This window comes from Astatotilapia calliptera, chromosome 2 (assembly GCF_900246225.1).
Source record: "Astatotilapia calliptera chromosome 2, fAstCal1.2, whole genome shotgun sequence".
NCBI classification, from domain to species: domain Eukaryota; kingdom Metazoa; phylum Chordata; class Actinopteri; order Cichliformes; family Cichlidae; genus Astatotilapia; species Astatotilapia calliptera.
In genome coordinates, this window is record NC_039303.1 from 8,357,657 (window position 1) to 8,384,024 (window position 26,368).

At 40.8% G+C, this 26,368-nt stretch overlaps 1 protein-coding gene across 1 annotated transcript in view; it reads right to left on the reverse strand.

Moving 5' to 3' along the window:
- Nucleotides 1–2,144: 2,144 nt before the first annotated feature.
- ankrd50 (ankyrin repeat domain 50) overlaps nt 2,145–26,368 on the reverse strand; it is a 38,498-nt gene continuing 14,274 nt past the window's right edge. The window contains exons 4-6 of the mRNA XM_026183518.1: nt 21,120–21,352; nt 3,245–6,789; nt 2,145–2,956 (exon numbers count right to left, since the gene is read on the reverse strand). Of these exons, the coding sequence (XP_026039303.1) occupies nt 3,248–6,789; nt 21,120–21,352 (3,775 nt within the window). The 3' untranslated portion in view covers nt 2,145–2,956; nt 3,245–3,247. The remainder of the gene's footprint in view (nt 2,957–3,244; nt 6,790–21,119; nt 21,353–26,368) is intronic.

Sequence of the window (26,368 nt, forward strand, 5' to 3'; positions counted from 1 at the left end):
CACGAGAATTAACAGCATTTTGTGATTCGACAGTCACCTTGAGCCAGCTTAGATCGAAGTACACGCAGGTTTCTGTGAAGCCAAACAAGAAAGCTTGTAGCTAAAGTGCTAAACAGAGATCACATTTACTTAAATGTGAATTCAGCACACACGTGGCTCTCAAAGGCATGCACTAGTTGAAGGCCATTGGGTTTAAAATACCTCTGGAACAAGCCAGCCACAACTGTCTCCATGTTGTGTATATTGTGAGGGAACTTGTTAGCGCTGTATCCAAAACAAGGGCATGGGTGGAGAGCAACCAGATGTGGCCACTGGCAGACGGTTCATGAGGAGATCCTCCAAGCTTGGACAGTGCACACTGCATGACATCAGTACCAGATGGTTCATTCATTAACACCCACCCTCTCAAAACATACAGAGAAGCCTGTGCTGAAGGTCCAAAAGTCTAAATGGCACTTGAACGGCTATTTGGTGCACTTTTTCATGACATTTTGGGTGGTGGCAGTTAAACCTAATTATTCAATAGAACCACTTTGTTCAGATTTAACTCTTTGGTTCAAAGTTAAGTCTTTTTGAAACACAGCTGAATGTTTTCACTGTATACTTTGCATCGATTTGGAATTTGAATAGGAGATAATTCACAATCACAGCCAAAATCCAGTAAAAGCACCCAGTTTCTTTATTGTGAAACTGCGTAAGATTAAATAAAAATGCTATTAAATCAAATCTTTCAGCTACTTCTGTTAGAGCTCTCTTTCAGTTTGCTTTTAACTCAAATGAACAGAGTGAAATGCAGGAGAGGGGGAGGCCGCGATAGCACTTGGCACACTTGTCTGCTCCACTTCAGCGTGATCCATGTGTTGCGATGCCTGCAGTGTCCTGGTTTGGCCCTCTATATCAAATGACCAACAGTGAAGTAGGTATTAACAGCACATGCTGTAGTTTCACAGCTCCAATACAAGAGAGAGAGAGAAAGGGAGAGGAAAAAGCTGTCAAAAGAATACAAGTACAAAAATATACGCATGGTGCAGATTTTTCAGGTTTTGGTACATCCCCATAAATCAAATCTCTTTCCTTTGGTGGCTTTTTTATTATCCATCTTGTTTTGGACCATTAACGGCCAACACAATCATTTCTGTCAGCATACTGGCCTCAACTATCTGGCACTGTTACTATAAAAGGATGCGAAATGAAATAAGCAAAAATGTCTGTTTCAGCAGTAAAGCAAATATGTTTATTAAGCACTTTAATATACATCAGAAAATTCCACTTCATAGAATACAGGAATTCTTTTTAAATGAAAGTTGAATGTACATTGGAAGCTATTTACAATCCAATCACTGACAGTCAAATCAAAGATGGCAGACAAAACACAGTCAAGACAAACAAGATAACTGCTTAATAAGACTATACAGTATGTTTTTCCAACACTGTTTCTAAACCCGGTCCTGCTTAGAATCCTTCTACCGTCCCTTCATGGCATACATTTGAGCTACTGTAGTACTGAAGAGCTGAGAGCTTTCACTAGGGCTTATAAGTGTTCGTGCATGCGATAGGCTTCTACTCCTCGATCCCAGTTCTTGGCAATATATCTCACCGTTAACATTATGAAAAGCCTGCAAAAAAATATGACACAGCCTGTAAACACTAACGCAGCTCTATAGAATTCATAAGAAACAGATGTTTCAGTTCCCTCAGTGTCACAGCTGAGCACCTCCTCCCCTCAGTCTCCCACAGGGGTAAGTCGTGTCCAACTGATCCTCAGTGTCTCACAGGGAGGAGGCGGGTTAGAATATACCCATTCAACTTTGGCTTTACAACTTTGCATTACAGACAATGTCACTAACAGCTAGTAGTTGTCTTAATGGCTGAAGCCTTTCTGAGTCTGTGTCATGCCCCTGAAAAATCCAGCCAGGAATTAACTGAAAATGAACCACATGACGATACGGAAACAAAGCTTGGATTTTGTTTCTTGCGATGCAGTAGGTTATACATGTAACTGTGCTGACAAATGTATTTTTAATCACTTGACATTGCTGCTTTTAGCACCAAAATGGATTATTTAAATATTTTTTTTAATGCACACAAAACAGGACTCACAACAACAACAACCAAAAAAAAAAAAAAAAAAAATCCCATAGGGACAAAATTATTATTATTTTTGTTTACATTTTCGATGAACCTCCCTCTTTCTTAGATATTTTAATAATGCACAAACTTACATAGCCAACAAATTGGGAGTTCAAAATGACTGCAGGCAACGTCTGAAAACACAGCACCATGATAGAATGTAATGCAAAACCAAAAAGTGGCTTTTTTTCCCCCAAAAATAAATACACTTTTATATACTTGTGATGAAAATAGCTATTGACACATCACACACAAAGTAAGTTTAACACGCTGCTCAAAGTTAACACAGATTATTTGGGGTCTCTAGAAAGGCAGACTATCAATGCGCTTACTTCATACCATGGCATCAGTTACTGTTATGTCCTCTGGTTTGTTACATTGTACTCGCAGTACATTGTTGTCAGTGTTTAAAAAGTAGAACAAACATTAATATAAAATAACAGGAAAAAGCATTGGTACGTTTTCTCAAACAGTTACTTAGATAAAACATGGATGGGATACGAGTGACTAGAACAAATGCATGTCTGTCATTTTACTCTTAAAAGTGCATACACTGTTTATTAAATAGCATTACATTAAATTAAGATGATAGTTTGCATGGATACATGGAGAAGGCTGTAACAGATGTAGGCACATTGAAGTATCAGTTCACATAAGCCTTAGGCAGAAAACAATCTTCCCTAGGTAACATTTTGAGGTCTCCCACTGATGAAAAGTTTAAAAAAAAAAAAGTGTTTTTTTTTGTTTTTTTTTTTAAATGCAGATGAAAACAGTTGCTTTGGCACATTCCCTCCGCCGTCTGCATGACGAATGGCATTCAAGACATCTGAAATGGCACAGGAATGATTTGGGTTAATGTTTTGCTTGGGAGGCTTTCTTCACGCAAGTCTGATTAAATAAAACTAATGGTGGTTCTATTCAGTGCATTCCGGTATCATCTATGTGCCCATTTTTTGCTCCTTTATTAGTCCTTAGACAAGCCAAAAGCATGTGTTGTTTGCTATGTGCCCTCACCTTTTCTTGATTTCAACATATAAACACATGGTTGCTGTATTACATTAAAATCACATGCTGGAATATTAAAAAAACAATACAAAAACAAACTCTCTCTTACCAGCTATAATGGAGTCTCCTTTTTGTAGTTAAACCCATGGTCTGATCCTTCAATCTGCAGTTTCAGGGCTTGTTTAAGGCTTAGCTCCGTTTCCCCTATGGGATAGTTCTCTAGAACATCCTGGTGGCCCCTGTTTTGAACAGTCCGTGGAACTGATACCCTACCCAAGAAAACCTGATTACCCTGTAGATGATAGTTGGGGTTTGTCATTATCCCATTCCTCTTCTTCTCAGAACAGCTTTGCTGCTGTATGAAAAACTGATCCTGGCACTGTCCCCTTTCCTGCTGAACTGAACCACCAATCATGATCTTACAATGAGGATCTTTCACTGCGATGTTAGCTACCGATTTATTAATGGCAATTCTCTTGTCAAACTGGGTCATCTCATACTCCAGAACCTGACCTTGGGTTGAGCCACTGTTCTTGATTTTCTTCTTGTCTCCCAGTGTTGTTTTGCTGTTTGCTGTGCTATTTCCAGTTTTAGTTCCCTTTGTTGATTTAAGACCGGATTTCAGCTGAGACCAGTCAAAGTCACTGGATGGGGATGATGGCTGCTGACTAATGGACTTTGTCGTAGAGGACGGAGATACAATAGACTGTCTGCTCCGGCTGCGGGGCAGTGAGTGCTGCTGAATCTGTTCTGTAAATGTCAGTCCGTGAAAACTGTCAATGGGCACTGTCTGTGCTGTGGCTGTAGATGATGTGGTTCTCAAAGAGGAGTTTTTTGAACTCTTGAGAGAATTATTTGACAGGGAGGATTTCTGTCTATCTACAGTGGAATCAGGAGACTCTGACGGTGAACTGAAGGCATGAACAGGCCCATTCTGTAGACCTCGTCCAGATGACTGCACATCTCCTGCCCCAGTGCTGCCAGAACTACTTGATTTGATGGTGAGGGACTGCATTTTACCAGTCACTGCCAATGGTGTTTTTTCTTCCATGGTATGCACTGGGGAGGGGTTGCAGCCATTTAGAGTTGTAGCTCCATATTTTTCTAGAAGTTTTATAATCATTGAATGGCCACCTTTTGCTGCTACTCTCATTGCCGTTCTTCCAAACTGATCAGCGTGGTTGGGGTCAGCACCGTTTTCAAGAAGTATTTGTACAACATCGATGTGACCCTCCTGGGCAGCTATGCCTAGTGCCGTTGCTCCCTGATTGCATGTGTGATCTACATGTGTGCCATTCTCTATCAAAAACTGCACGACTTTTGTATGGCCTTGCCATGCAGCAGACTGGAGGGCAGATCTTTTTTCATTGTCACAGGCATTCACATCAGCATGGTAGTTAATCAGCAGCCTCACCATTTCAATATGCCCTTGCCAGCAGGATACATGCAGGGCCGTTCTGCCCTCAGTGTCACAAGCTTCCACATTTGCGCCATTTTCAAGGAAATATTCTGTCATGGCCAGCTGATTTTCAAGTGCTAGTATGTAAAGCGTCGGGCGTCCGTCTGCATCTTTGCAATCTATATCAGCACCGTGGCTCAGCAGCAGTTCAACAATCTCCCTGTGACCTTCTAATGCAGCTACCCTGAGAGCATTCCTCCCATCATATCCCCTCTGGTCACTGCATGACTTGTGTTCCAGAAGAATTTGCACACAGTCATAATGTCCCTCTTGTGCAGCTAATATCAGCGGTATTCGACCATCATTATCTACCTCTGTGCAACGAGCACCTTGTTCAATAAGGGCATCGCAAACTTGCCGGTGGCCCTCAAATGAAGCCATGTGAAGCGGGGTCCAGCCTGCATCATCCCTGTGATTCTCATCAAGACCTCTGTCCAGCAGAGTTCTGACCACCTCCACATTACCCTGAGCAGATGCAATGCTCAGCACAGTCCTTCCCTCACTGTCAATACTATCAACAGCAGCCCCCCAAAAAAGTAGTGTGTTGACTACAGATGCATGGCCCATTGATGCAGCAGCCAGAAGAGGGGTGCGGCCATTGTTGTCTGTATGATCCACATCAGCCCCGCCTTCTAAAAGCAAGTCAACTACATCTACATGTCCTTCATAGCCAGCCACGAGGAGAGGAGTCATGCAGTCTTTGTCACAGTGGTCGACCTCTGCACCCCTGTCGATCAAAAGGCTCACAACAGATGCATGGCCTTTACTTGCAGGAACACAGAGAGCAGCGACTGAAAGGGCAGTCCTTCCATCAACGTCTTCATGATTAACTTCGGCTCCATGGTCCAACAGGTGCTCAACAATTTCTCTGTGTCCCATATAGGCTGCAGCAATAAGAGCTGTTCTTCCTTCATTGTCTGCTTTGTTGACCTCAGCGCCATGTTGAAGAAGGTTCAACACAATGTCTTCATGACCTCCCCAAGCAGCAGCTCTTAAAGCAGTTCTGCCATCGGCATCAGCACAGTCCACTTTGGCACCAGCATAAAGCAGAGCAGACACAACTTCTGAATGTCCACCCCATGCTGCTGAACGGAGAGCAGTCCACCCATCGTGATCTGTGTGGTTTATGTTGGCCTCACAGCCAATAAGGCAGTTGACCACTTTAGTATGGCCCTGCCTTGCAGCAAGGGTAAGTGCCGTCTGTCCATTGTTATCTTCTAGCTCCATGTTTGCCCCTCTAGATATAAGCAAGTTGACAACATCAAGGTTTCCGCTGTATGCAGCATTACTCAGCAGAGTTTTTCCACCGGAGTCACACTGGTTTACAGATGCCCCATTGTCAAGTAGTGTCCTTATCGAATCCTCTCTTTCTAGGGCCTGTTGTACAATACATGAAGCATGATCATCCTCATTGTTTACGTGTGCACCAGCTTTGACCAGTAGCTGCAGAACCTCCTGTTCCTTTGGTATGGAGGTGCTCAAAGAGTCTTTAGCAGGAGTTCCATTCCAAACCATCCAAAGAGCCAGATTAAATGCTTCAATCTGTAGATTGGAGTTCACAAGATGCAATGCAAATTCCTGCACCTCAAGCGGCTTGAGCTGCTTTGCCCGGCAAGTATAACTCATTGCCAACATCCTATGTCCCTCTGCTGCATTGCACAAGTACTTTTGGGTGCAGTGCTTAACATCTAGTAGCCACTCTGCAAAACTGTAGTGAAAGAGGATTTTAGTGCTCCCAAGGCCATCGACCAATAATTTGGAGAGAATGTCCATCTTTTTCTGAAACTCTTCCATGGTCAGTGTCATGTTTTTGGTCCAGACTGCATGGTACAGTTCTTTGACTGTGAGTGGCCTACAAGTTGCAAGGATTACATTAAGAATTGGTTGTACTTTGGCAAACTGTTTTCTGACAAACAGTCTCTGGCAGAGCCACAGGTAGAGGCCATTAAGAGTGCCCGGGATGTCGCGGATCTCACGAAGCATGATAAAGTTTTCCACCACACCATCCAGGACACGTTCCAGGTAAAGGAAACAACCACTGCTCTTGATGTGAAGTTGGTTAAGCATCTCAGCTGTCTCCTTGGTTAGATGCTGCCTCAGGGCCTCCTCCTGATCCAGCCTGTGAAGGATGTACTGTTGCACGTCCTTGACGATGTAGGCCTTACGCAGATCATCAAGGCTGATTTTGCGGAATCCTGAAACAGAAGGGAAGGACATAAGATGAGACTGATGGCAAATTGAGCTAATAACTTACTCAGTATATTAAAAGATCCAAAAGATTAATTCAAGAATGACCTTTGCTGCATTATTTGCTAATGATGAGTAGAGTTATTCTCCCCACACTGGTCATGTCTGACCTTGAGATCCTGCCCTGTACTTAGTCACTGATCATGTACCTTTGGATAATTAGGTTAAGTCAATCTTATTTCCCAAGGTTCTTAAGATAATTAATAGTAAAGCCAGGTTGTTAAAGAAAATCCTTTCAGAGGAATTGAGAGCATAACCCCTCTAACTGCTGGAAACGGAGACAATCAGTGAGTGTCCACTCTCAGCTTAGCCCATGAAATACCAACAAAAACAAAATCATGTCAATTAGTGGCTTTAGTGTATTGGCTAAAACAGCTATTTCAGCTTAGATAGAGAGTGCCAGCATTAGGGAAAAATGTATAATAATTTAAGTATAAACATGGCTGAAACAATGAATACAGCGTAATAATAATAATAATAAAAAAAACAAGCTAGAAAGCCTTGAAGTAACAATGCAGATAACCATTTAAGAAACAAATCTCACATCCTGAGAGAAAACATAATTTATTTCAACACTGGAATCCACTACATTGGTGATTCAGCCCATTCATTAATTGCAGAGACTAATCAGCTAAAGCATATCTGCTGTAAAATGGAAGAGAGCAAGGGACACGTTATTTGCATGACTGTAACACATCAATGGTCTGTAAAACATTTCTCCAATGCCTTACTTATCATGCAACATGCTCCCACATTGACCTTTAGAAATCCTACTGGGGGGAAAAATAATCACAATCACTTAATGAATGATCTTTAATGGGAAATCCTCTCTGAGATGTGGAAAAATGGCTCCATAATGGCCTCTGCTAATGGGCATAAAGTGAACTTTCCTTCATGCTTAAACAATCTGTTCATGGTCTGTGTAGTCTGCAGCCTTGAGGGCAGTAGGAGCATTTTTGCATACTTTTATTTACAGTTCCCATGCTTCTCAGGGTTACTAGGACAGGAAAGAAAGTCACCAGGGTCTGTCTCAGTGTTGTTGACATACTGTTTTTTCCCCCAACATCTAACAAGCCTCCTACTATGGGAACAACTATCTGGCACTTTCGCTCCCTAAACTGATGTGCTTCTTTGCCAGCCTGAGCATCAATTCATTAAAATAAAGATATTTTATCTTCAGATAAAACAGCTTAAAAGAAGAGAGCATTTAGAAAGGTTTACTAACAAGTTCAAAACTTTTATTCTCCATAGTGAAATGTGATTGCTTTGGTTATATAACATCTCTCCTCAGTATGAATCAGATTCTGTCACCAGGCCTGGAGCAGTCCTCTCTTCATCCGACTGCTATTGTGTGGGTAGAAAAGACAGTGAAATCTTATTCCACATAGGCCCAACGGTAACCACACACTTCCAGGCCAAATAGCAAACCTAATGACTTTAACAAGAATTCCCAAGCAGGCACTGATAGTTTGAACAGATCCTGGTAAACAGAAGGAGCAACAGGTTCCCTTTATCGCTGGCTTCTGTGTTGGTTTAAGATAAGCAGGTTCCTTCAAACAGTATCTCACAATAATTCCCTTTTACTCTGTCCTTGAGGCCCTTCGTCACATTTCAGCCTGTGCAAAACTGGTTACTTGGTGAAATTAAAACACTCACACTTCGGATAATGGTTACACTTTATTGTAAGGTCTTTACTGTACAACCTAAAGCCCACTGAGAAGAGTGTTTTAATCAGTACTGTATAAATAAAACTGAATGAAAGAATTTAATCTGTGATACAAGACAAATATTTACTTTGTATTTACTTTTTAAAAGGCACTACTTAAGTGTCATGAAACATCTTATGACTGAGATGCTAAGGAGTGAACAGTTACTGGGATTAAGACAGGACAGGATGAAATAGGATTCATGTAAGATTTCACCCAGAGATCTATTATACAAAAAAAATCACGTTCCATTGTTCTTTACATTTGTCTGTATCGTTTTATTTCTTTAGTGATGTGGTGGCCTGTGGTAGATCTAAATGAAAAAGAGACTAAGAATGCTTCTTAACTACAACAAAAAAAAAAAAAAAATACATCTAAGAGACTCAACAGCCAATCACACACTCCCCACATCTGTCTGCATACAGCATTATGTAGTATTAAGTCTACAATCTGGGACAGAATGAAAACCTGAGTAAGGAAAAAACCAAACTCCCATATAAAAAAATAATAAATATTATGAAAATATTAAATATGAACATGTAAACACAGGTTTATGTATGGGGCGGTTATGGGAATTCTTTACACTTTAACAAGCTTTAAAGTAATATTCCCCATCATTACAGCCACTGAAAGGCCCTAACCCACTTCTAGTATGCCACTGTTTTCAGTAACTGTGCACATTTTCCACACTCCCTTCAGCCTCTTCTCTCCAGCTCCATGACCTCCCGTATCAACTCCCACTACTTCAGTCCTGGAGGAGTCACTGACATTACAAGAGCCAAATTCATGGCAAGCATGTGATGTAGCCATGTAAAAATCACTTCTGTTTCTGAGTACTTAGAGCAGTTGTGATGTCTTTATTTCATTCTTTGTTTACAAACCTTGGCTAAGTACTCATTTAAAAAGGCCTTTGTTATCATGACTCTGGGGTTACTTCAGGGTTTATATCAAAAAGATACAGACTTGACTGAAGGCACCACACGATCCTAATTCGCATTCCTGGTCTCTCTGTGTGCTCACAACTCCCCTGGCTGAAACTTCAAGCAGTAAAGATCAAATTTCAGCCCATCATGTTATCATCAGAGGATCTCTCACTCATCCTTATATCTCATTTTGTCTAGCCTCTTGTTTCATGTCAGGTGTCCAGTGTGTGGGGGGTTTGTTTTCTTTTTCCCTCAGCTTGAAAGCTAATCTAACTGGTGTACATGCTTCCTTTCTCTTCTACTGTTCTGCTTTGCAGGCCAGTGCACAATCACAAGTGCTCCACTTGACACAAGCACACAGTTTCAAATTTACATTTACAGTCTCTCTCGCTAACGACAGAGAGCTTATGTCTTGCGACTTTCTGATGCTCGGATGTCAGTGATGGGTCCTCCTACTTCTTCTGGACCAAATCCTTCTTTGGGCATTCTGGGTTTGCTCCAGCTGGAACAGGAAACCCACTAGCTTGGAAGGGGGAAAGAGGCCATGAAAGGGAAAAATAAGACAAAAAATGCTTCATGCTTTAAGAGACCTCAAAATGCATTTGTTTTTTTTGTTTTTTTATATCCATCGATATATCTCTATATCTATAGATAGAGATATATCTCTATATCTATCTATCTATCTATCTATCTATCTCTCTCTCTCCTCCCCGTGATGATTTCTTCTATTCACAGTGGGACTAAGAAAAACATTCAGTATGCATTACAGCCCAATTCTGGAGATGCTGCTCTATCATGAATATTTTCTCTGGGGAACAGAAGAAAAATGCTTCTGTGCCGTAGTTTATGATAAACTGTTTCTTCTACATTCCACGGTCGCTGACACACCAATTATGAAGATACAGTGAATAGGAAAGCTGGAGGAGGGAAGAGATCGAAATTTGACTGCAGCCACCATGAAATAAAGCACTTGCTCAGATAAGACAAAAAAAACCTACAACAAGAAATAAAACAATAGACCTACTTAAGTGCCTTTGCTCACCAAAATTACATCTCCCTTCAGTCACATACTGAAAGATAGCCTACAGCTTCTACTTAAGTCATCAGCAGACATCACTTCAACTGTGAAGTCATGGCAATATTATTGCCCTACTCCTGCCGATAAAGCAATAAAACAACCGCAGGGGGAATGTCATCCAACCTGCATTTGATGACTGCGGTGTAACAGGAACTACTATTAAGTACTACACAAGAATGCATGAACTCTCATTGGCTACAAATACCCAGACGCCTTCCAAGAACCATTTTCTTTCTTTCCAAAACCCAGCAGTCATGAAGGCCTAGATTTTGCACCATTTTAAGTAGGTTACACAAACTGTAGCTGAGCATTGTGTGTGTGTGTGTGTGTGTGTGTGTGTGTGTGTGTGTCTGTCTGTGGATGGTTCAGACCCAGAACAAAAGCGACTGCTAAACAAGCAACAAATGACACATTCATCAGGGTGAGGGATGCAGCTCCTGAGTGCAGGCCTCTGAGCCAGCTGCTGCTCGTTACAGAGCTGGATACCAGCCACAAGAGACAGGGTCTCGCGTACAAAAGAGTAACTGTTTGCTTTCTAGATTAATTTTTCAAATGACGATTGAGCCAGCGTGTGTGCGCGCATGTCTGTCAAAAAAACTTGAGGTCTAAGCTCATCAACTGGGACTGTGGAACGGCAGCTTCTCAGATTCAGCACAATCTTTCGCGAGACCCCATCTTAAGTCACTGGATCCATAAAGAAAACAGAAATCCAAGCCTCACTGCCCTCTCCTCAGGCTCTCCAGTAAACCCGCGCTCAACCAAACGTCTGTTCAACAGCTGCAGCGTTCCCAGCTCCAAAAAACACGAGAGAGCCAACCTCCTAAACACAAGTATGTGGAAGAGAGTGAGCTCCAATGGTCTGCAAACTCGAGTCCTATGCAAGTGTGCTACTCTTCAATCTTTGAAAAATACTGCTGAATTCTTTGTTTGATTGTTTACAGACTCCAATTTGGAGTTTAACAGTCAAAAGGCAACAACTCTTTCTGTTTTATTTTGGATAAATGTGGCTTATTCACAAGTGAGAACAGACTGAGGAGCTGAGATCTGAGAGGTTTCGGCTCAAATCTGGAGCTGATTTAACAGCGCAAAGATGCAAACAGTTGCCATGCTACGCGACCACCAGGCGAGACGCAGAAATGATTACACTTAACAATTAATTTAGGTTTGCTTGAGGCGAGGCACATGAAAACACTCCCGCCCGAACATGCCTCTGCTGACTTTCAAACGGGATGTGAAAGAGTTCCAGTCAAACCTGTTGTAGGGCAGCTGAAGAGGGCTGATGTGTTGGGGGTTGGGTTAACAGGAACATATTCACAACAAGGCCACCTGTGCAAAGAATACTACATCAATCATATAAAAATCTATGCAAAACACAGTAGAAATACTAGGTTTTTTTCCACTAACCCACAAAGAGCTTAGTTATTATTTTGAATGGCAGAAGCTCATTAAGATGGTGACAAGAGGCTGACTCAAAGCAGAGCACCTGTCTACCCCATATGAGATATCTACTCTAAGAGACTTGTCACTGCTATTACAGCTAGCTTCTTGCAGCTGCACAGATGGCTGCAAATTTCATTCATGCCAAAGATTCTAACAGAAACCCCAAACAACAGACATAAATCATAAAAAGTAGCATGACATTTGTTCCAAGTGCACATTTATCCATTAAACGTTCAGACTGTCACAGTGTCCACTGTGAGTCAAATGCTAGTGTTTTCGAGTTTTAGGGAATAGGGTGATGATCGGAGCACATCAGACAATATGAGCGAGGTGTAAACTAACTGTGGGAATTCTTTACTAGTTTTGGATGTCATACAATTCTCTCAAATATTTAAAAATTTTAAAATAAGTTGCCAAGTATACATTGGCGGTTATGAATATACCTTGGCCCCCAACCTAAATAAGGGCTGTTTGGAAGTGGATATGGAATCTGTTCCAGACTAACTGTCACTGAATCATCAAATAGAACTGATTCTTTCTGAAGATGCAACGTTGTAGCTTTGCAATAATGGTAAGCTTCTGCAACTGACCTTCTGACCATGTTTTTGTTCATCATTACACGGGTTGACCTATGAGTAACCTCATTTGGCTCTACCGCCACATGTTTCCATTCACCTGCATAAAAACTGCTCAGACTAGCTTGACAGCAATCAAGTCAAATAATCCATTATCTAAGATCAACAAGTGTTGCCAGGTAGGCCTGGAAGCATTTTGGGAAGACTTCGCATGTACAGATTACAGATTCAGCATGAGGAAAGCTTTGACGGCTTGCTGCGGAATCAGGCACTTGCAAAGTCATTCTTGGCACACAAGTGAAGAGACAGTGTGGTATATTTAAAAGATAAAATATGTCTTTAGTTGCAGCAACACACTGAAAACCATCCCAGGAATTCTTGAAGGGTATTTTAATTAAGGCTTAATGTAAAAACCCTTCAATTAAATCAAAAACCAACAAGTCTTGCTCTGTGCCACCAAAAGAAATGTGAAAAAATGAAATAAAATCACAGGTTCATTAAAATCTGGCAGAGGCATGCCACATACCAAAGGGCATCACCTCAGGTAGGAAGAGGCCAGCCAGTTTTGTTCGCCGTGCTCACAGTCATGTGACTGCACTGCAGCACCCAAGGTGTTATAGATACAGACATGGTAGACCTGTAATTTGCCCGGCTGACAGACGGCATGGTGGTAAAATTACAGTATTCAACAGGGATTATGGTCTCCAGCTCATCCAAAGTGAGGCTCAACATGCAGCCTCACAGACGACAACTTATACATGAATACGGACATAAATCAGTTTGTCCGTGTAAGCCAACTAAAGAAGAAGAAAAAAAAAAAAAAAAAGAGGGGTAAGCTTATTAATAGCATCTTGCTTGCTTTTGTTAGCCATGGTGACAGAGAATCTATAACGAAAACTAAAAAGAGAACAGAGTGAACTTTGTGTTTTAATAGTAGGAGGCATTTGCTGAACGTGATTTTGGTTTAGTGTTGAGCAATTTAGTCTCTGGTGAAGGCCGCAGCATGACCATAATATGTTGGAATCAATTATTAAATTCTTTTGACTATTAACCGTGGAAGTGCTTCTTCTTTCACTGCTGAAAAGTCTTGGCATTGTTAAGCTCCAAATTCATCTGTTGTTTGTGCAACCATATATCCAGTTGTCCAAACTGTGCCACAAAATGACATTTTACTGTGGAGTCAGTAAGCAAAGCCGTTTTTGCCTCTCTTCGGGGAGCATTCCACAGCAGAAAAGAAATAAACTGTCCTCGCTGCTTTATGACTGTGTTTGTCTTGTCAGTTGGCCAGTAAGATCTTGCGGTCCCTCCAGAGAGGTCTTACATTTGACCAAAAAGAAACCTTACCAAAAAAAAAAACACATCTAGTGCGATGTTAAGAGTTTTGCTGACCTTTCTGTGAAGGGATTCAACCATAGGCCTCCAGACAAAGGGCTTCTTGAAGAAGTGCATGCACTTTAAAACAGAGCTGCTCTTTTCTTTTGTGGTCACTAGTGGTAAATTAGTTCAGCTTCTTGGCATGTTGGGTTAAGAAAGCTCCATTCATGGTGGACAGAACGAAGGTGGAAGATGTGGTTCAAGCCCTTGCTAGGGTGGTCTACCCTCACCCGAAAAAGACACAAATACAGGAAACAGAAACACAGTCCCACCCCAGAGTAGCACAATTTCCTGAAAGTGTAGCTTTTACTACACAATAGCTGTGAAATCTAATGACTTATCTATATGCAAGCAGTCCTGCAAATTACTCTTGGTTTTTTTTAAAAACAAAAATCCTCACGAGCATGAGCAAATGTGTCACGTTGGGAAGGAAATGAGTAAACCCACCATCAAAATGTCTCAAAGGATGAGTGTCTTTTTAAAGCAGCCACACACTCCTGTAACATTCCTAAGACTAAGCTGGGGTATAACCGTATTAATTAAAGCTGTGATTCATAACCAAGACAAGCTTTTATGTGAGGTTTTGTGGTGGCTACTTTCCAAGTTTTGACTGGTAGGCCCCCCTTAACGCTGGCAACGTTGCTCCTTTTCACCCACTTGAAGAAGTAAAATCGGGAAAGGAGTTAAAATAATTATGTATTTTATTACAGTGGAAATCAATCTAATTGAAGTTGCTGTAACTCTCCTGAGCAGGAATGTGCTTGTTTAAGGGGAGTCATTATGTTTCACAGCTTCAGGAGCACACTGATACTATATTATTATAACTACTGGCACTCCATGCCTTCTCCATCCTTCCTCATCCCTCGCTCATGTTGGCTTTTCACTCAAAATCCTAAATACAGCTTGCACGAGGTTTTGTTTTGCGTTTCCTTTAAAACAGGCTCTATCACAGTTACCTTCCTCCTTCTGTACTCGAGGATTATTCAGAAGATGCTTGCAGACAGAAGAAAAGATTTCGGTAGCAATTCTCTCCTCACTCTGATTATCTCAGATCTTAAAAACACATGCCTTGAGCTCTCCATAAGGTTGGCTGTTAGCCGGTAATACTTGAATTAAATAAAAAAAATAAGCTAAAATATGGACATTAGGTAGGAGTTATGATTTTTGAGTGCAGAAGCTTCAGCAGTAATCATCAGCAAATGAAATATTCAGCGTACAGCTCGAACATTGCACAGCCCTTTCTGGATGCTAATTGGTGGAGAGGTTTGCCTCACTGTTCCAGTGGGAGTCTTGCAGGACAGCAAGACTTCCATCCACAAGTACTGCCCATATATGTTTGTGCCAAGGTTGGCAAAAGAAAGGTAAACAGAGTGAATTGAAGTGACAGTATACAGGACCCAGATACACATGTATCTGAGACGCTGTGGCCTGTTAATCTTAAAAATTTTTGTTTGGTTCTTAACCAAAAATGTTTTATCTAAATTTTTTAAAGTTATTAGCAAAAAGTTAATGATGCAGTTCATTTCTGATAAATTATAAAACATAATTTTAAGCACTTTGTACCTAGAGAACAAACCAAGACTTTAGATTATCAGACTGAGGCAAAGTGTCTGCTAAAAATACCCCCCCATATCGTTTACAAGTAAGAGATGGCAGTGATTATTACCTTAGTCCAGTTGTATATATTTTTTCTATTTATAGCACCAGACTGGATTTACACTTTGATCTGATGAGTCAACCCTGTCTGCATTTTTGTGTCACTGTCAGGAATGTCGTCACCGTGCTACAACTGTGACCTTAAATGACTTGTTGGCTGGATGTCACACTTTCTGACTGGGAAGAAGAAGGGATTTTTACTTAAAGAAATGAAAAATGAAGCCTTGCTTTTCCAGAAGTAAATGTCAATATGAGCCATTCCCTAAAAAAAAAAAAAAAAAAAAAAAAAAAAAAAATTCATCAGCTGATCAGACACCTTCATGTAGTCCGTGCAGTACTCTCTCGAGCCCCCACACATACATGCCTGTTGAGAAACAGTGACTTTAACAAGTATGAATCAAACAGTATTGTTCGGATAGGAGCCCTTACAGTCCAGTGATGCTTTCATGTGACAGATGGGAAAAAAAAAAAAAAAAAAAAAAAAAAAATCACATGAGTCTGATTCAAATGCTATGTTGGAACTATGATTTAAAAATGGGCTGTAAGTATTTCGATGAGACCAATAGCAAAGTAGGAAGAAAAAAAGATGGCAAGAGATTGAGGTTTGAGCTGAAAAAAATACACACACACACACACGCACACACAACGGGGGGGGGGGGGGGGGGGGGGGGGGGTATTTAAACAGCCAACCCCCACCTTGCACCTTCATACAGCCCTCTTTTCTCTGTCCCTGCTCCACCTTCTGCTGGATGGCCTTGATAAATTGGCACAGATTCTACCCGGCTCCCAACCAAAATCGCTGCCTAAGTGTTTCCACTGCACTACCGCTACAATGCCCTTACAGTAGCACAGCTCAAAGAGAAGGTAAAGTCAGAAAAAGCAGGATTTTTTTTCGCTACAATTTGCATCTCAAGAGTGAAATTTTAGTCCAAGTCAAAGGTAACAAGTCCGACGCTTATTCGAATCGGAATGATCACATAACACGGGTCTGCCAGAGGGATACTGTGCAAAATTCTTGTACTCCTCACAAACTGACCACTCTTTGTTTGTGAGGCATTAGCCAAGCGGATGTGAGTGAGGCATTCTGCAGCAGAAGTCAGTATGCCTCCTTCCTGTTCGGTCTCTGAGGTGCTGAAAACTTCCCAAAGCACATTCCACTCAGAGATAGACACAAGGAATAACAGTTGAGCAAGAGACAAGGAACTCTGAGTTTTGCTCCTGGGGAATAAAGTCATCTCCTTAAAAAAAATTAAATGAGAAATTCCAGCTGAATGCACTTGCTGTGAGTCAGACTGAAGCAAATTTTGCAAAAATCAAAGGTAACAGAAAGCTTTGAGTTACTCACATAAAAGGAGTCTGAATTCTTTTAGTCATTTTAGAAATACAGGACCAAAATTCAGGTCCAGTGAGCTCCCTTCAAAACCTTGTGGTTAAAGGTCATTCCTCAAACTTTATCAGCACTGTATTTACAAAACCACAAAGTTCGCATTACCACAAACCAGAGTATACTGGGAAACTGACAACCTCCACTGCGACTAAAACGGACGCTCATATAAAATAGTAGTTTGCTTTGCAGCAAGCATGAAAGTGGACGCTTTTGGCAGGTCACTGCCATCTCTAAATTGTAAACAATATGCAAGATATTTTTAGGGGACACTTGGCCTCAGTCTGATACTCTAAAGTTCTTTGGTCTATTTTCAGTCCACTGCTGCATGAATAAGGAGTATTCATAGTGCCATATTAATAATAAGGTACAAAAGGCAATAGAATACACTGTGAGTGAGTGTGTGTGTGTGTGCAAGTCCACATCCGTCTAAGTGTGATGGGAAAAAAAGAAAAAGTCAGTCTTGTAGAAGAATTTCCAGCACTGGACTAAAAGCGGAAGACTGGATCCAGACAAAACAAAGACACCGCTAAAAGCATTAGATCAAGGCTTACTGTAGTTCTGCAGGAGGATTTCAGTGCATAGACTAGATAATACCTTTTATTTCAGTTCTTTAACTGTGGAATATGTTCATAGAAATAAAAAGACATCAGCAAGTCTAAACGGAAAGGAAAAACAAAACCAAATATGTCCTTCACTCCCTTCAAGCAGGGACATCACATCTCATATGTGAGGTTGGCACTCTTTTCAAAAGTAGATTAATCTTTTTGAACCAATTGCTTGGCAATTGGAGTAAGAGCTCAACAAAAGCTTGGCCATCATCAAAGAGGCAGTAAAGAGAGAATGAGCTTCAAAAATGGAGAAAAAGAAGATAACTGCCACTTATCAGATTGTTCCACGATGAAACTCACCTCAAACCATATATTAAAAAACAAAACAAAACCAAAAACAACAGACAAGTACAAACAAAAGAGGTGCAACAAGCAGAAATAGAACTAACAAGTAAAAAACAAAACAAAAACAAAACAAAAAAAAAACATATACCAAAGACGAAAATGTTTTTTAAGACTATGTTCCCCTGCTGAGTCCGCTCTGAACATGAAGTGCACACCAGATAAAATCTCACTATTGAAATTAATGATTTGGGCCAGACACAAACTGCTGCCGAAAGAAAATCAAATATAAAACTTCTTCCATCTGTGTTGTCTGTGGACACAAAGTTTTGGAAAACGCTTTAAACTAAACTGATACCAATCCACACGGGTTCCTACACAGAACCTTTTAAGTTAGAGGAAAGCGTGGGTGGGCGTGTCTTTGAAATTATGAAGTGGGCAGCCTGCATCACTTTTGGTTTGTTGAATTACATGCACGATGCCCACGAACGACTCAAAGTGAGACTCTAGTGTCCTGAATTCCTGTTTCCACTCTTATACAAACAATGACTAAGAAACAAACTCACAATGGAGAAACTAGACCCATGGAGTGGTTGGAACTTTTGCACGGAAATAATGATCAAAATAGCTGACAATTCATTTTCTTGCAGGAGACCTACAGCGGGTTAAATAAGTACTAAATGTGTTACCAGTTTTCTAAGTTAATACAAAATGTGCTATTGAGATGAAATTCTCACCAGATGTCCCATCCAAGCCCCACAAGCAAAGAAATCAAACCATAGATGTCCATAAAATTAAGTGTAATAATGAGAAATGACACAGTATTGAACACACTTACTGAAATGTATTTAATACTTTGTACAGAAGCCTTTGGTGATGCCTCCTGTATAGAGAAATTCTTCTCATGCATTGCTCAGGGGTGATTTTGGCCCATTCTTACACACATACCTGAAGGTTTCCTTGACCCCTTCTATGAACTTTTGTTCTTTCCATAGATTTTCAATTGGATTGAGAGCAGGTGTTTGACTCGGCCATTCTAGCAGCTTTATTGTCTTTCTCTGAAACCAACACAGTTTCCTCAGCTGTGTTTGGGATCATTGTTTTGGTGAAACATCCATCCTCGTTTAGTCTTCACCCTCCTGACGACAGCAGTTTCCTATTAGGAATGTCTCTGTATATGTTTTCTATTTATCCTTCCTTTAATTATATGACGCGTGCCATTGTCGTATGCTGGAAAACAGCCCCACACCATGATGGTCCCACCTCCAAACTTATTTACTTTTGGGATGTTATGCAGTGCCTTTTGAGCTTCTCAGCAAACTTTAAACTTGCTCCAACATGCTTTTTCTTTAGCAACAGTCTTGTGTAGCGAGCGTGCATACAGGCCATGGTGGTTGACTGCATTTCTTATTGTTTTCTTTAAAACAATTGTTCCTGCTGATTCCAACTCTTTGTGTAGCTCTCCACAAGTGGTCCTTGGCTCCTGGAAAGCTCATCTGATAATTCTTTTCACTCCTCTGTCTGAAATCATGCTGGGAGAACCTGGTCGTGGCCAGTTTATGGTGAAATGATATTCTTTCCACTCCTGGATTATGGCTCCAGCAGCGCTCACTGGAATCTTCAAGTGGTTTTGAAATTCTTCTGCAACCAATGCCATCAGTATCTGTTGCAAAAATAAGGTTGCAAGGTCTTGCAAGAGCTCACTGGTTTTACCCATCATGGGTTGTATATCTTTGGTAATGAGATACCTTTTTATAGGGACTGAACCAGCTGTTATTCATTAGCATTAAGTGGCAGGATTGCTTTCTAATTACTGATAGATTTCAGCTGCTGTCATGACTTTCTAGGTCTTTTTGCACCTCCATTTCTTCATGTGTTCAACAGCTTTTCCCTGTGTCATGTCTCATTATTGCAAACAACTTAAAATATGGACAGTTATAGTTTGATTACTTTGCATGTGTGAATTGGATTGAGGGGTTACCGACATCTGGTGAAAATTTCATGTCAATAGCACCTTTAGAAATATAGTTACTAAGAAAACTGGTGACGCGTTCATGATTTACTTTACCTGCTGTATATATGAAAAGCATATTTTAAGAGTCCTGAAAACAACTTTGAGCGTGACCTCTTAATTCTAATTACACTGTTGCATTTAATTTGGAATATATACAGGAATACTATTTGTATTATCTAAAATGATAAGAGGCAAGCAACATAATCCACTGAAGACAAGCCAGAACATGAACAGACTGCCAAGCAAATTAATTTGCTGCTGGGACTAGATATTAAAGAAGGATGCTTGTTACCTGTCCTATTAATTTTATAGGATTTTAGGCGCACATTATATTGTTACCATGCATTTCTGTACATACTATGCACAGAGACCTAATCGCGATCATACCCGATCCAATATAAAATCAATAGAAATATCAGCACTACAAATAGAACTGCTTTTGGAGAATTTGATCATACAAACATAGGCATTTCATAATTTATGCAGGAACAAAAGGAAGAACGCATGTAGCTTGTTCATCCCCAAATCTGACCGCAAGCACCTCCTGAGGAGGGAGCAGCACAACTATTCAGACTGCTGGGATGTTGTGTAACAGTAAAAAAGGTAAAGTGAGGGCACTAGAAGCTCCCACATTCAATGGCTTTGGAAAGGTAGACGGGGGACACGCAGCAATGTGAGTCTGCAGAGGCAACTTCCTCCCACACAGTTAGGTTTTTGATTAATGTTATGCCAGCTCATCGCCACAGAGTAGGCTGCTGGCCTGACAAGGAGATAATAGCAGTGGGTATGGTACAGTGTCACAAGACAAGGAAAAGCTGCATCTCTTACAGAAGTCTGCAGTGGTGACTAATCCCTTCAGGCATGTCATAATGTTAGAAAGCATTCGAAGCAGTGACAAAAAAAAAAAAAAAAAAAAAAAAGAATGATGCTGCAGGCTTTGTTTGTAACTGCTGTATTTTTTTTGTCAAAATGTGTATTATTAAATCTGAAAAATGGTTGCCATCAAGCGGAACAAGCATACAGCAGTACTGACAATTGCAAGTACTTTCTCATACATCAAACTGTCTCTTTTCAGCAGCTCAGCTCAGTTGTAATAATGGTATCATAGTGATTTTGACAATGATGTATTGACTTTTAAAAAACTACATGTAACACCCTAAAGCTTTTGGAAAATTGCCTCTACACTTGGAGAACAGTTATCTTAACTGAGCAACGAGAAAAGTTGAACCATTTACCTGTGAACAGTTTGGTAATGGCTTTGTTCTGTCGTCGTGCGGAGCAGATGAGCAGCAGCCAAGGAGGCAGAAACTCATGGTGACTGGCCAGGAGCTCTGCAATGGTCCTGGGAGAACCTGGGGAGGACCTCTGTTCCCCCTCACCCAGCTGACTGCCTTCATCAATGGAGTCCACAAGCAGGAAGAGTGCCTGCTGAGGAGGCTTCACACTCAAGAGAGGCAGGAGTACACACCTGATGAAAAAGGATGAGACATGGAAGGAGAAAGAAAAAAAAAAAATCTGTTACAATGTTTTCATCTTTTTGATTTTGTTCAATTGATGACATAAATCATCTTCTTTCAGGGGTTGCCACTGCAGATTCTGGTCTCTAGCATACTCATCTGCATGTTCCCTTTCACTACTTCCATGAATCTTCTAATTTTCTGCTTCTTCTCCTGCCTAGCAGCTTCATATCAAACAGCCTTGGTACTCTACATATGTCCAAACCATGTTAAGCTTGCGTCTTTACCAGCTCCACCTGTGGTGTCCCTCCAATGTACACTAATGTAATGTTGTTGGCCACTCCCAGTAAAAGTCTTAAAATCTTCAGTTCTGCCACCTCCAGTTCGGCCTCCTGTCTTTTTGTAGCATGTATTTAAAGTCATGTACCTCCACTCTTTGCATCTTCCCTGTTACAACTGTCTCCCTCTCATTCACACACACATATTCTGTCTTGCCTCCACCGGCTTTCATTCCACTTCTCACTAGAGCATACCTCCAACACTCCAGACCATCTTCCACCTGCTCCCTACTCTGACTGCAGATCAGGGTCATCTACAAACATCCTAATCCATGTAGACTCTGTCCTGACATCATCTGTCAACCTATCTTGACATAAAGAGTAAAAAAAAACCCCCCCAAAAAAAAAAAAAAAAAAAAAACTACCTAAACCTTGATAGGTCAGTGCATTGTCACTTTTATTTTTTTATGTTGGTTTAGCTAGCTAAATTCTATATTCACTCTTATTTACCCAGAAAGTGATGCATGTTTTTATTTCCCCTTCTAATGAGCTCAGATATTCATGCTTATGAAATAAAAACTGTTAGTAATAGTAATAAACATACTATTGACATTCTCTGCACAGCAAGTGCTTCGCTTCAAGATGAATACAAACAGTTGGTCTAATACAGTGAAACAGTGGCTTTACAAGGACACAAGAGTCACAACACAACCAATTTCAGTTAAACTGTTTAAATAGGGAGAGCAAAGGTGTTTAAGTACATCTCCATCCAGCTCAAATTGGATCCATTAACAGGCCTGCTACCGATGATCTGCGCTCAAAGAGAGATTTACAGATGATACAATCACTATAATTCGTCCGCCTACCACCCCCCCCCAGTGAAAAAACTTTGCCCGACAACTAGATTTTCAGCTTTGAGATTATGCCAAAGATGCGGAAGGAGAAAAGTGTTTTGCAACTTTAACCACAACTAAACATGGATATTTTCTTCAAGTCGAATCTCAACTGATCTCCCAATAACATTAAAATTGATGCCTGAACATTAACATCCATTAAAAAAAAACAAAAAAAAACTGTAGCATTCAGTAAGAAAGCAAATGTGTATTTTAAGCATATGCCACATTAACCGTTTATGAAAGTCCAAATGTAAGTGAGGCATGATTCTGCTTCAAGGCTAATATGCAGATCACACATAAATGTACACTGAACTAATTTTTGTTCGCAGGACTTCTGTTCCACTGTGACTGCAACTAGTTTGAATCCCCCATAAGATGTCTGCCTGGGGAAAATGTCATCTCCTAATACTCACAAAATTGCTTCCAGCTCAGCTGGCTGTGATAAAGGATCTGAGGATTTCATATTAGTGACATTTTACTCTGGGTCTAGGTTAATTAAACATTTAAAGGAGGTTGAACAAATTGATTACTCAACATAAAAACTTGACTCAAGAGTAGACGTGGCTGCGGGGCATTTGAGGATCTTTTAGGGTAGCTGCCGCGCAGATAAAAATCAGTCACCTTCCGGATGATGGGATGGTCTCTTTAACTACCACTCTTCTTTAATGGAACTGACATTGCTTGTAAGCGTTGTCATAAAACACCAAGACGCAGTTTTAACAAGATGTTTTTTTGGATGTTCAACAGCCTGTTACTAACCCTGCGGCTGCAAAGACATTCCCTTTTTGAGGTTCTACCATTCAAGACCTAAATTTTACTTCAATTTATTGTCCGTAATGAACATGAGTGCAGGAAAAGCCATGTTATTTGGGATGCAATTTCAGTCTAAAATACAAAAGACGCCACTTCTACAATTAATTCTTCTTGAATACTAAAAGAACTTCGACTAAAAAAAAAAAAATTCCCCAAAACTCTGATAGAATAAAATAAATACCGTATTTCCCGGACTACAAAGCGCACCTGAATATTAGCCGCACAAGCTAAAATCAGGGGAAAATCCTGTTTTGTACATACATTAGCCGCACCTGACTAAAAGCCGCAGGTGTTTCAATGTTGACTTATCATATGTAAGAGAATATGCACAAAGGGAATTGTCAGGAAAGAGATGGCTGTTTGGAGACACACCCCTTTTATTAATATTTTGAAAAACAAGTTATGGGTACATATTTGCACATGTAGTACATAACAGTAACCTACAGCACACCAGAAAAATAGATTCGGACTACCTTTTAGGCTCAGGTGCAGTGACACGGCTTTAACAAGAAGAAAAGTCAGTCATTCACCATCTTTCTCTTCTTCCTGCGCTCTAAAACCACCAAAGTCCTCTTCTCCAATGTCGGAAACGAACTGGCTCAGGATGGCTTCGTCATCCACTCTCCGCTTCTCTCCTTCGTTGTCACTTTCAAAACCAAAGAAATCCTCGTTGTCAGTGTCGGAGTCGAACACCCTCAGAAGGGCCGTGGCGGTGTCCTCCTCTCCATCATGCAGCAGTCCAGCCCTTCAAAATCCGTTGGTGATCGTGGATGTTTTCGCACTTTTCCACACTGTCAGAATCCACCGGTGGAGTTGGGCATAACTTGCTTTTCGCAAGTTTATCGCCGCTCGTCATCCACGCCTCCCGCTGAATGCGTAGCGCTACTTTGAAGTTTGTTTTTCGTGCTACTTCGTATGGCACTACGTTGCCTGGTGGACGGACATGTGACTAACATACCACTCTTGAACCCCGATCCTTCCGCCAGGCAACGTAGTGCCGTACAACAGCGGAACAAACAAAACAAATCGTCTTATGATATCACAAAAATCATGGAAAATCCATAGAAAAGCCGCACCTGACTAAAAGCCGCAGGGTTCAAAGCTTGTGCAAAAAGTAGCGGCTTATAGCCCGACAATTACGGTACTTTTATGTTATACAGAAATCTGACAATATGGGACTCGTATAACACCCTAACTTCTAGTATTCAGGAAATTAAAAGCAAATCCAATGTCTATTCTATTCTATTGTTGTTTCGATAGCCCAAGGCAATCTCTTCAAAATATGTTCTTTTTTCTAAACAGACATAACCTCCAAATTACTGATGTTATAATTGGAAAAGTAGCAATCAATCATAATTAAAAAGCTGGAATTAAAAGTTTGTTCTCTTTTAATTGGTCATTTCAGTACCAGATGAAATCCGTCCAAAGTCAACAATCAATAGTTATACATGTTTCTGTGAATCTTCAACTTTTGTTGAAGACTTTACAGAGAAATCTGAACTCTCAACAGCAAAAAAACAAAAAAATGACAAAAAAAAAACAAAAAAACAAAACAAAACAGAGTTATGGTTTTATAACCTTCACACTCCAGTGTGATGCTGCTCAGCCTTTGAGAAACACAGTCAATCACTCCTTCTTATGGTCGCAGCCCGCACAGAACCTGCAGTGCCATCTGGGAGCCCTGCCAAAAGGAATGTCCATCCACAGGGGTGACTGTGTGTGTCAGTGTGTGAATAGTCATGTTTGAGGCCATGTTGCCTACTGAGACAATCAAATCCACAGCGACAGCAAGCGGTCGAAACAAAGAGCCATTCTTCTCTCACTATTCAGCTACTTTCGGGCTGTCAAAGAGTCAAAAGACAAGGACTGCAGACAAAGGAAACTTAGCGGGATGTGGGACATGGAGAGAAAATGAGCTCAGGAAAAGCTGATTTAGTTTGCCAGACAAACCTGCAGCATACCTGGACCAGAAAACCAAAAGTATTTAAGCTTCACATGGTGGTCTCTGACTTTTTTACCAACCTTTTAGTTCTTGTTCAAATCCTTAACATATGCCCAACCCAATGCCAATTGCCATTTAAGTCTAGAGCAAAAAGGAAAAGAAAAAGTAGAAGAGGGGGATGTGAAATGCACCTAACACAGTCACCATCTGTCATGTTGTATTCGCGACTGCAGCAGCCGTCACTCCCACCACAATGGTCAAAGCGAAGCTTCCAGTGAAGATGTCTGGGGCGACAAGGCAGCGCTGGGCACCGAGCCAGTGCCTTGTAAATTTACGCAGCTCATTTTAGAGAGCTAGCCCATACCCACACACTGTATGCACACCAAAACTATGATTAGAAAATAAGATCCATGCATGGCCTTGACACTGCTCTGTTAATTGAAGAATAACCAGCAGCGGAGTTTAGCTCTTAGCTTCAGACAGATCACAACACGGAGAGATACCGACAAAGCTTTCCTCCATAATGGCTTAAAAAGACAAAAGTTGAAGCGAGGCCTTTGCTTTTAAAAAACAAAGCAAAAAAAAAACCCCTCTCTCTCTTCATTTAGTATTGAGTCAATTTGGAGGAAGCCTGCTTAGCATCTTTGCAAAGTCAAGACAATTTAATACCACAGAGCTCAATGACATCAGCTGACTCATACACCGGCTCATCCAAACTGAAAGGGACGACTATCTTGCAGATCGTTTGCTCACAGTTTCCTTTGCGATTCGTACATTATGAATTATATTACTGCAATCATCCCGTCGAAAGTAATCACACTGACAAGAACAATAAGAGTGACTGGTGCTGTGGGCAAAATGTTCTGAACAAAGAGGCTCACACACTTTAACTGTATTCATCCCATTATGTTGGGATCGACCATATGGTCTTGTTTCCTGCTCAATCTGTTATCATCCAACTCCAGTTTCATCTGATTGGACATAAATTGCAATTCTATGGGTTTATTACAGACTTGGGGAAAACATTTATGCACTGAAAAAAGCTGGACTTTTAAGCTTTAACAAAAACAAAAAAATGTGGTCTGATCCAGAGTGGTT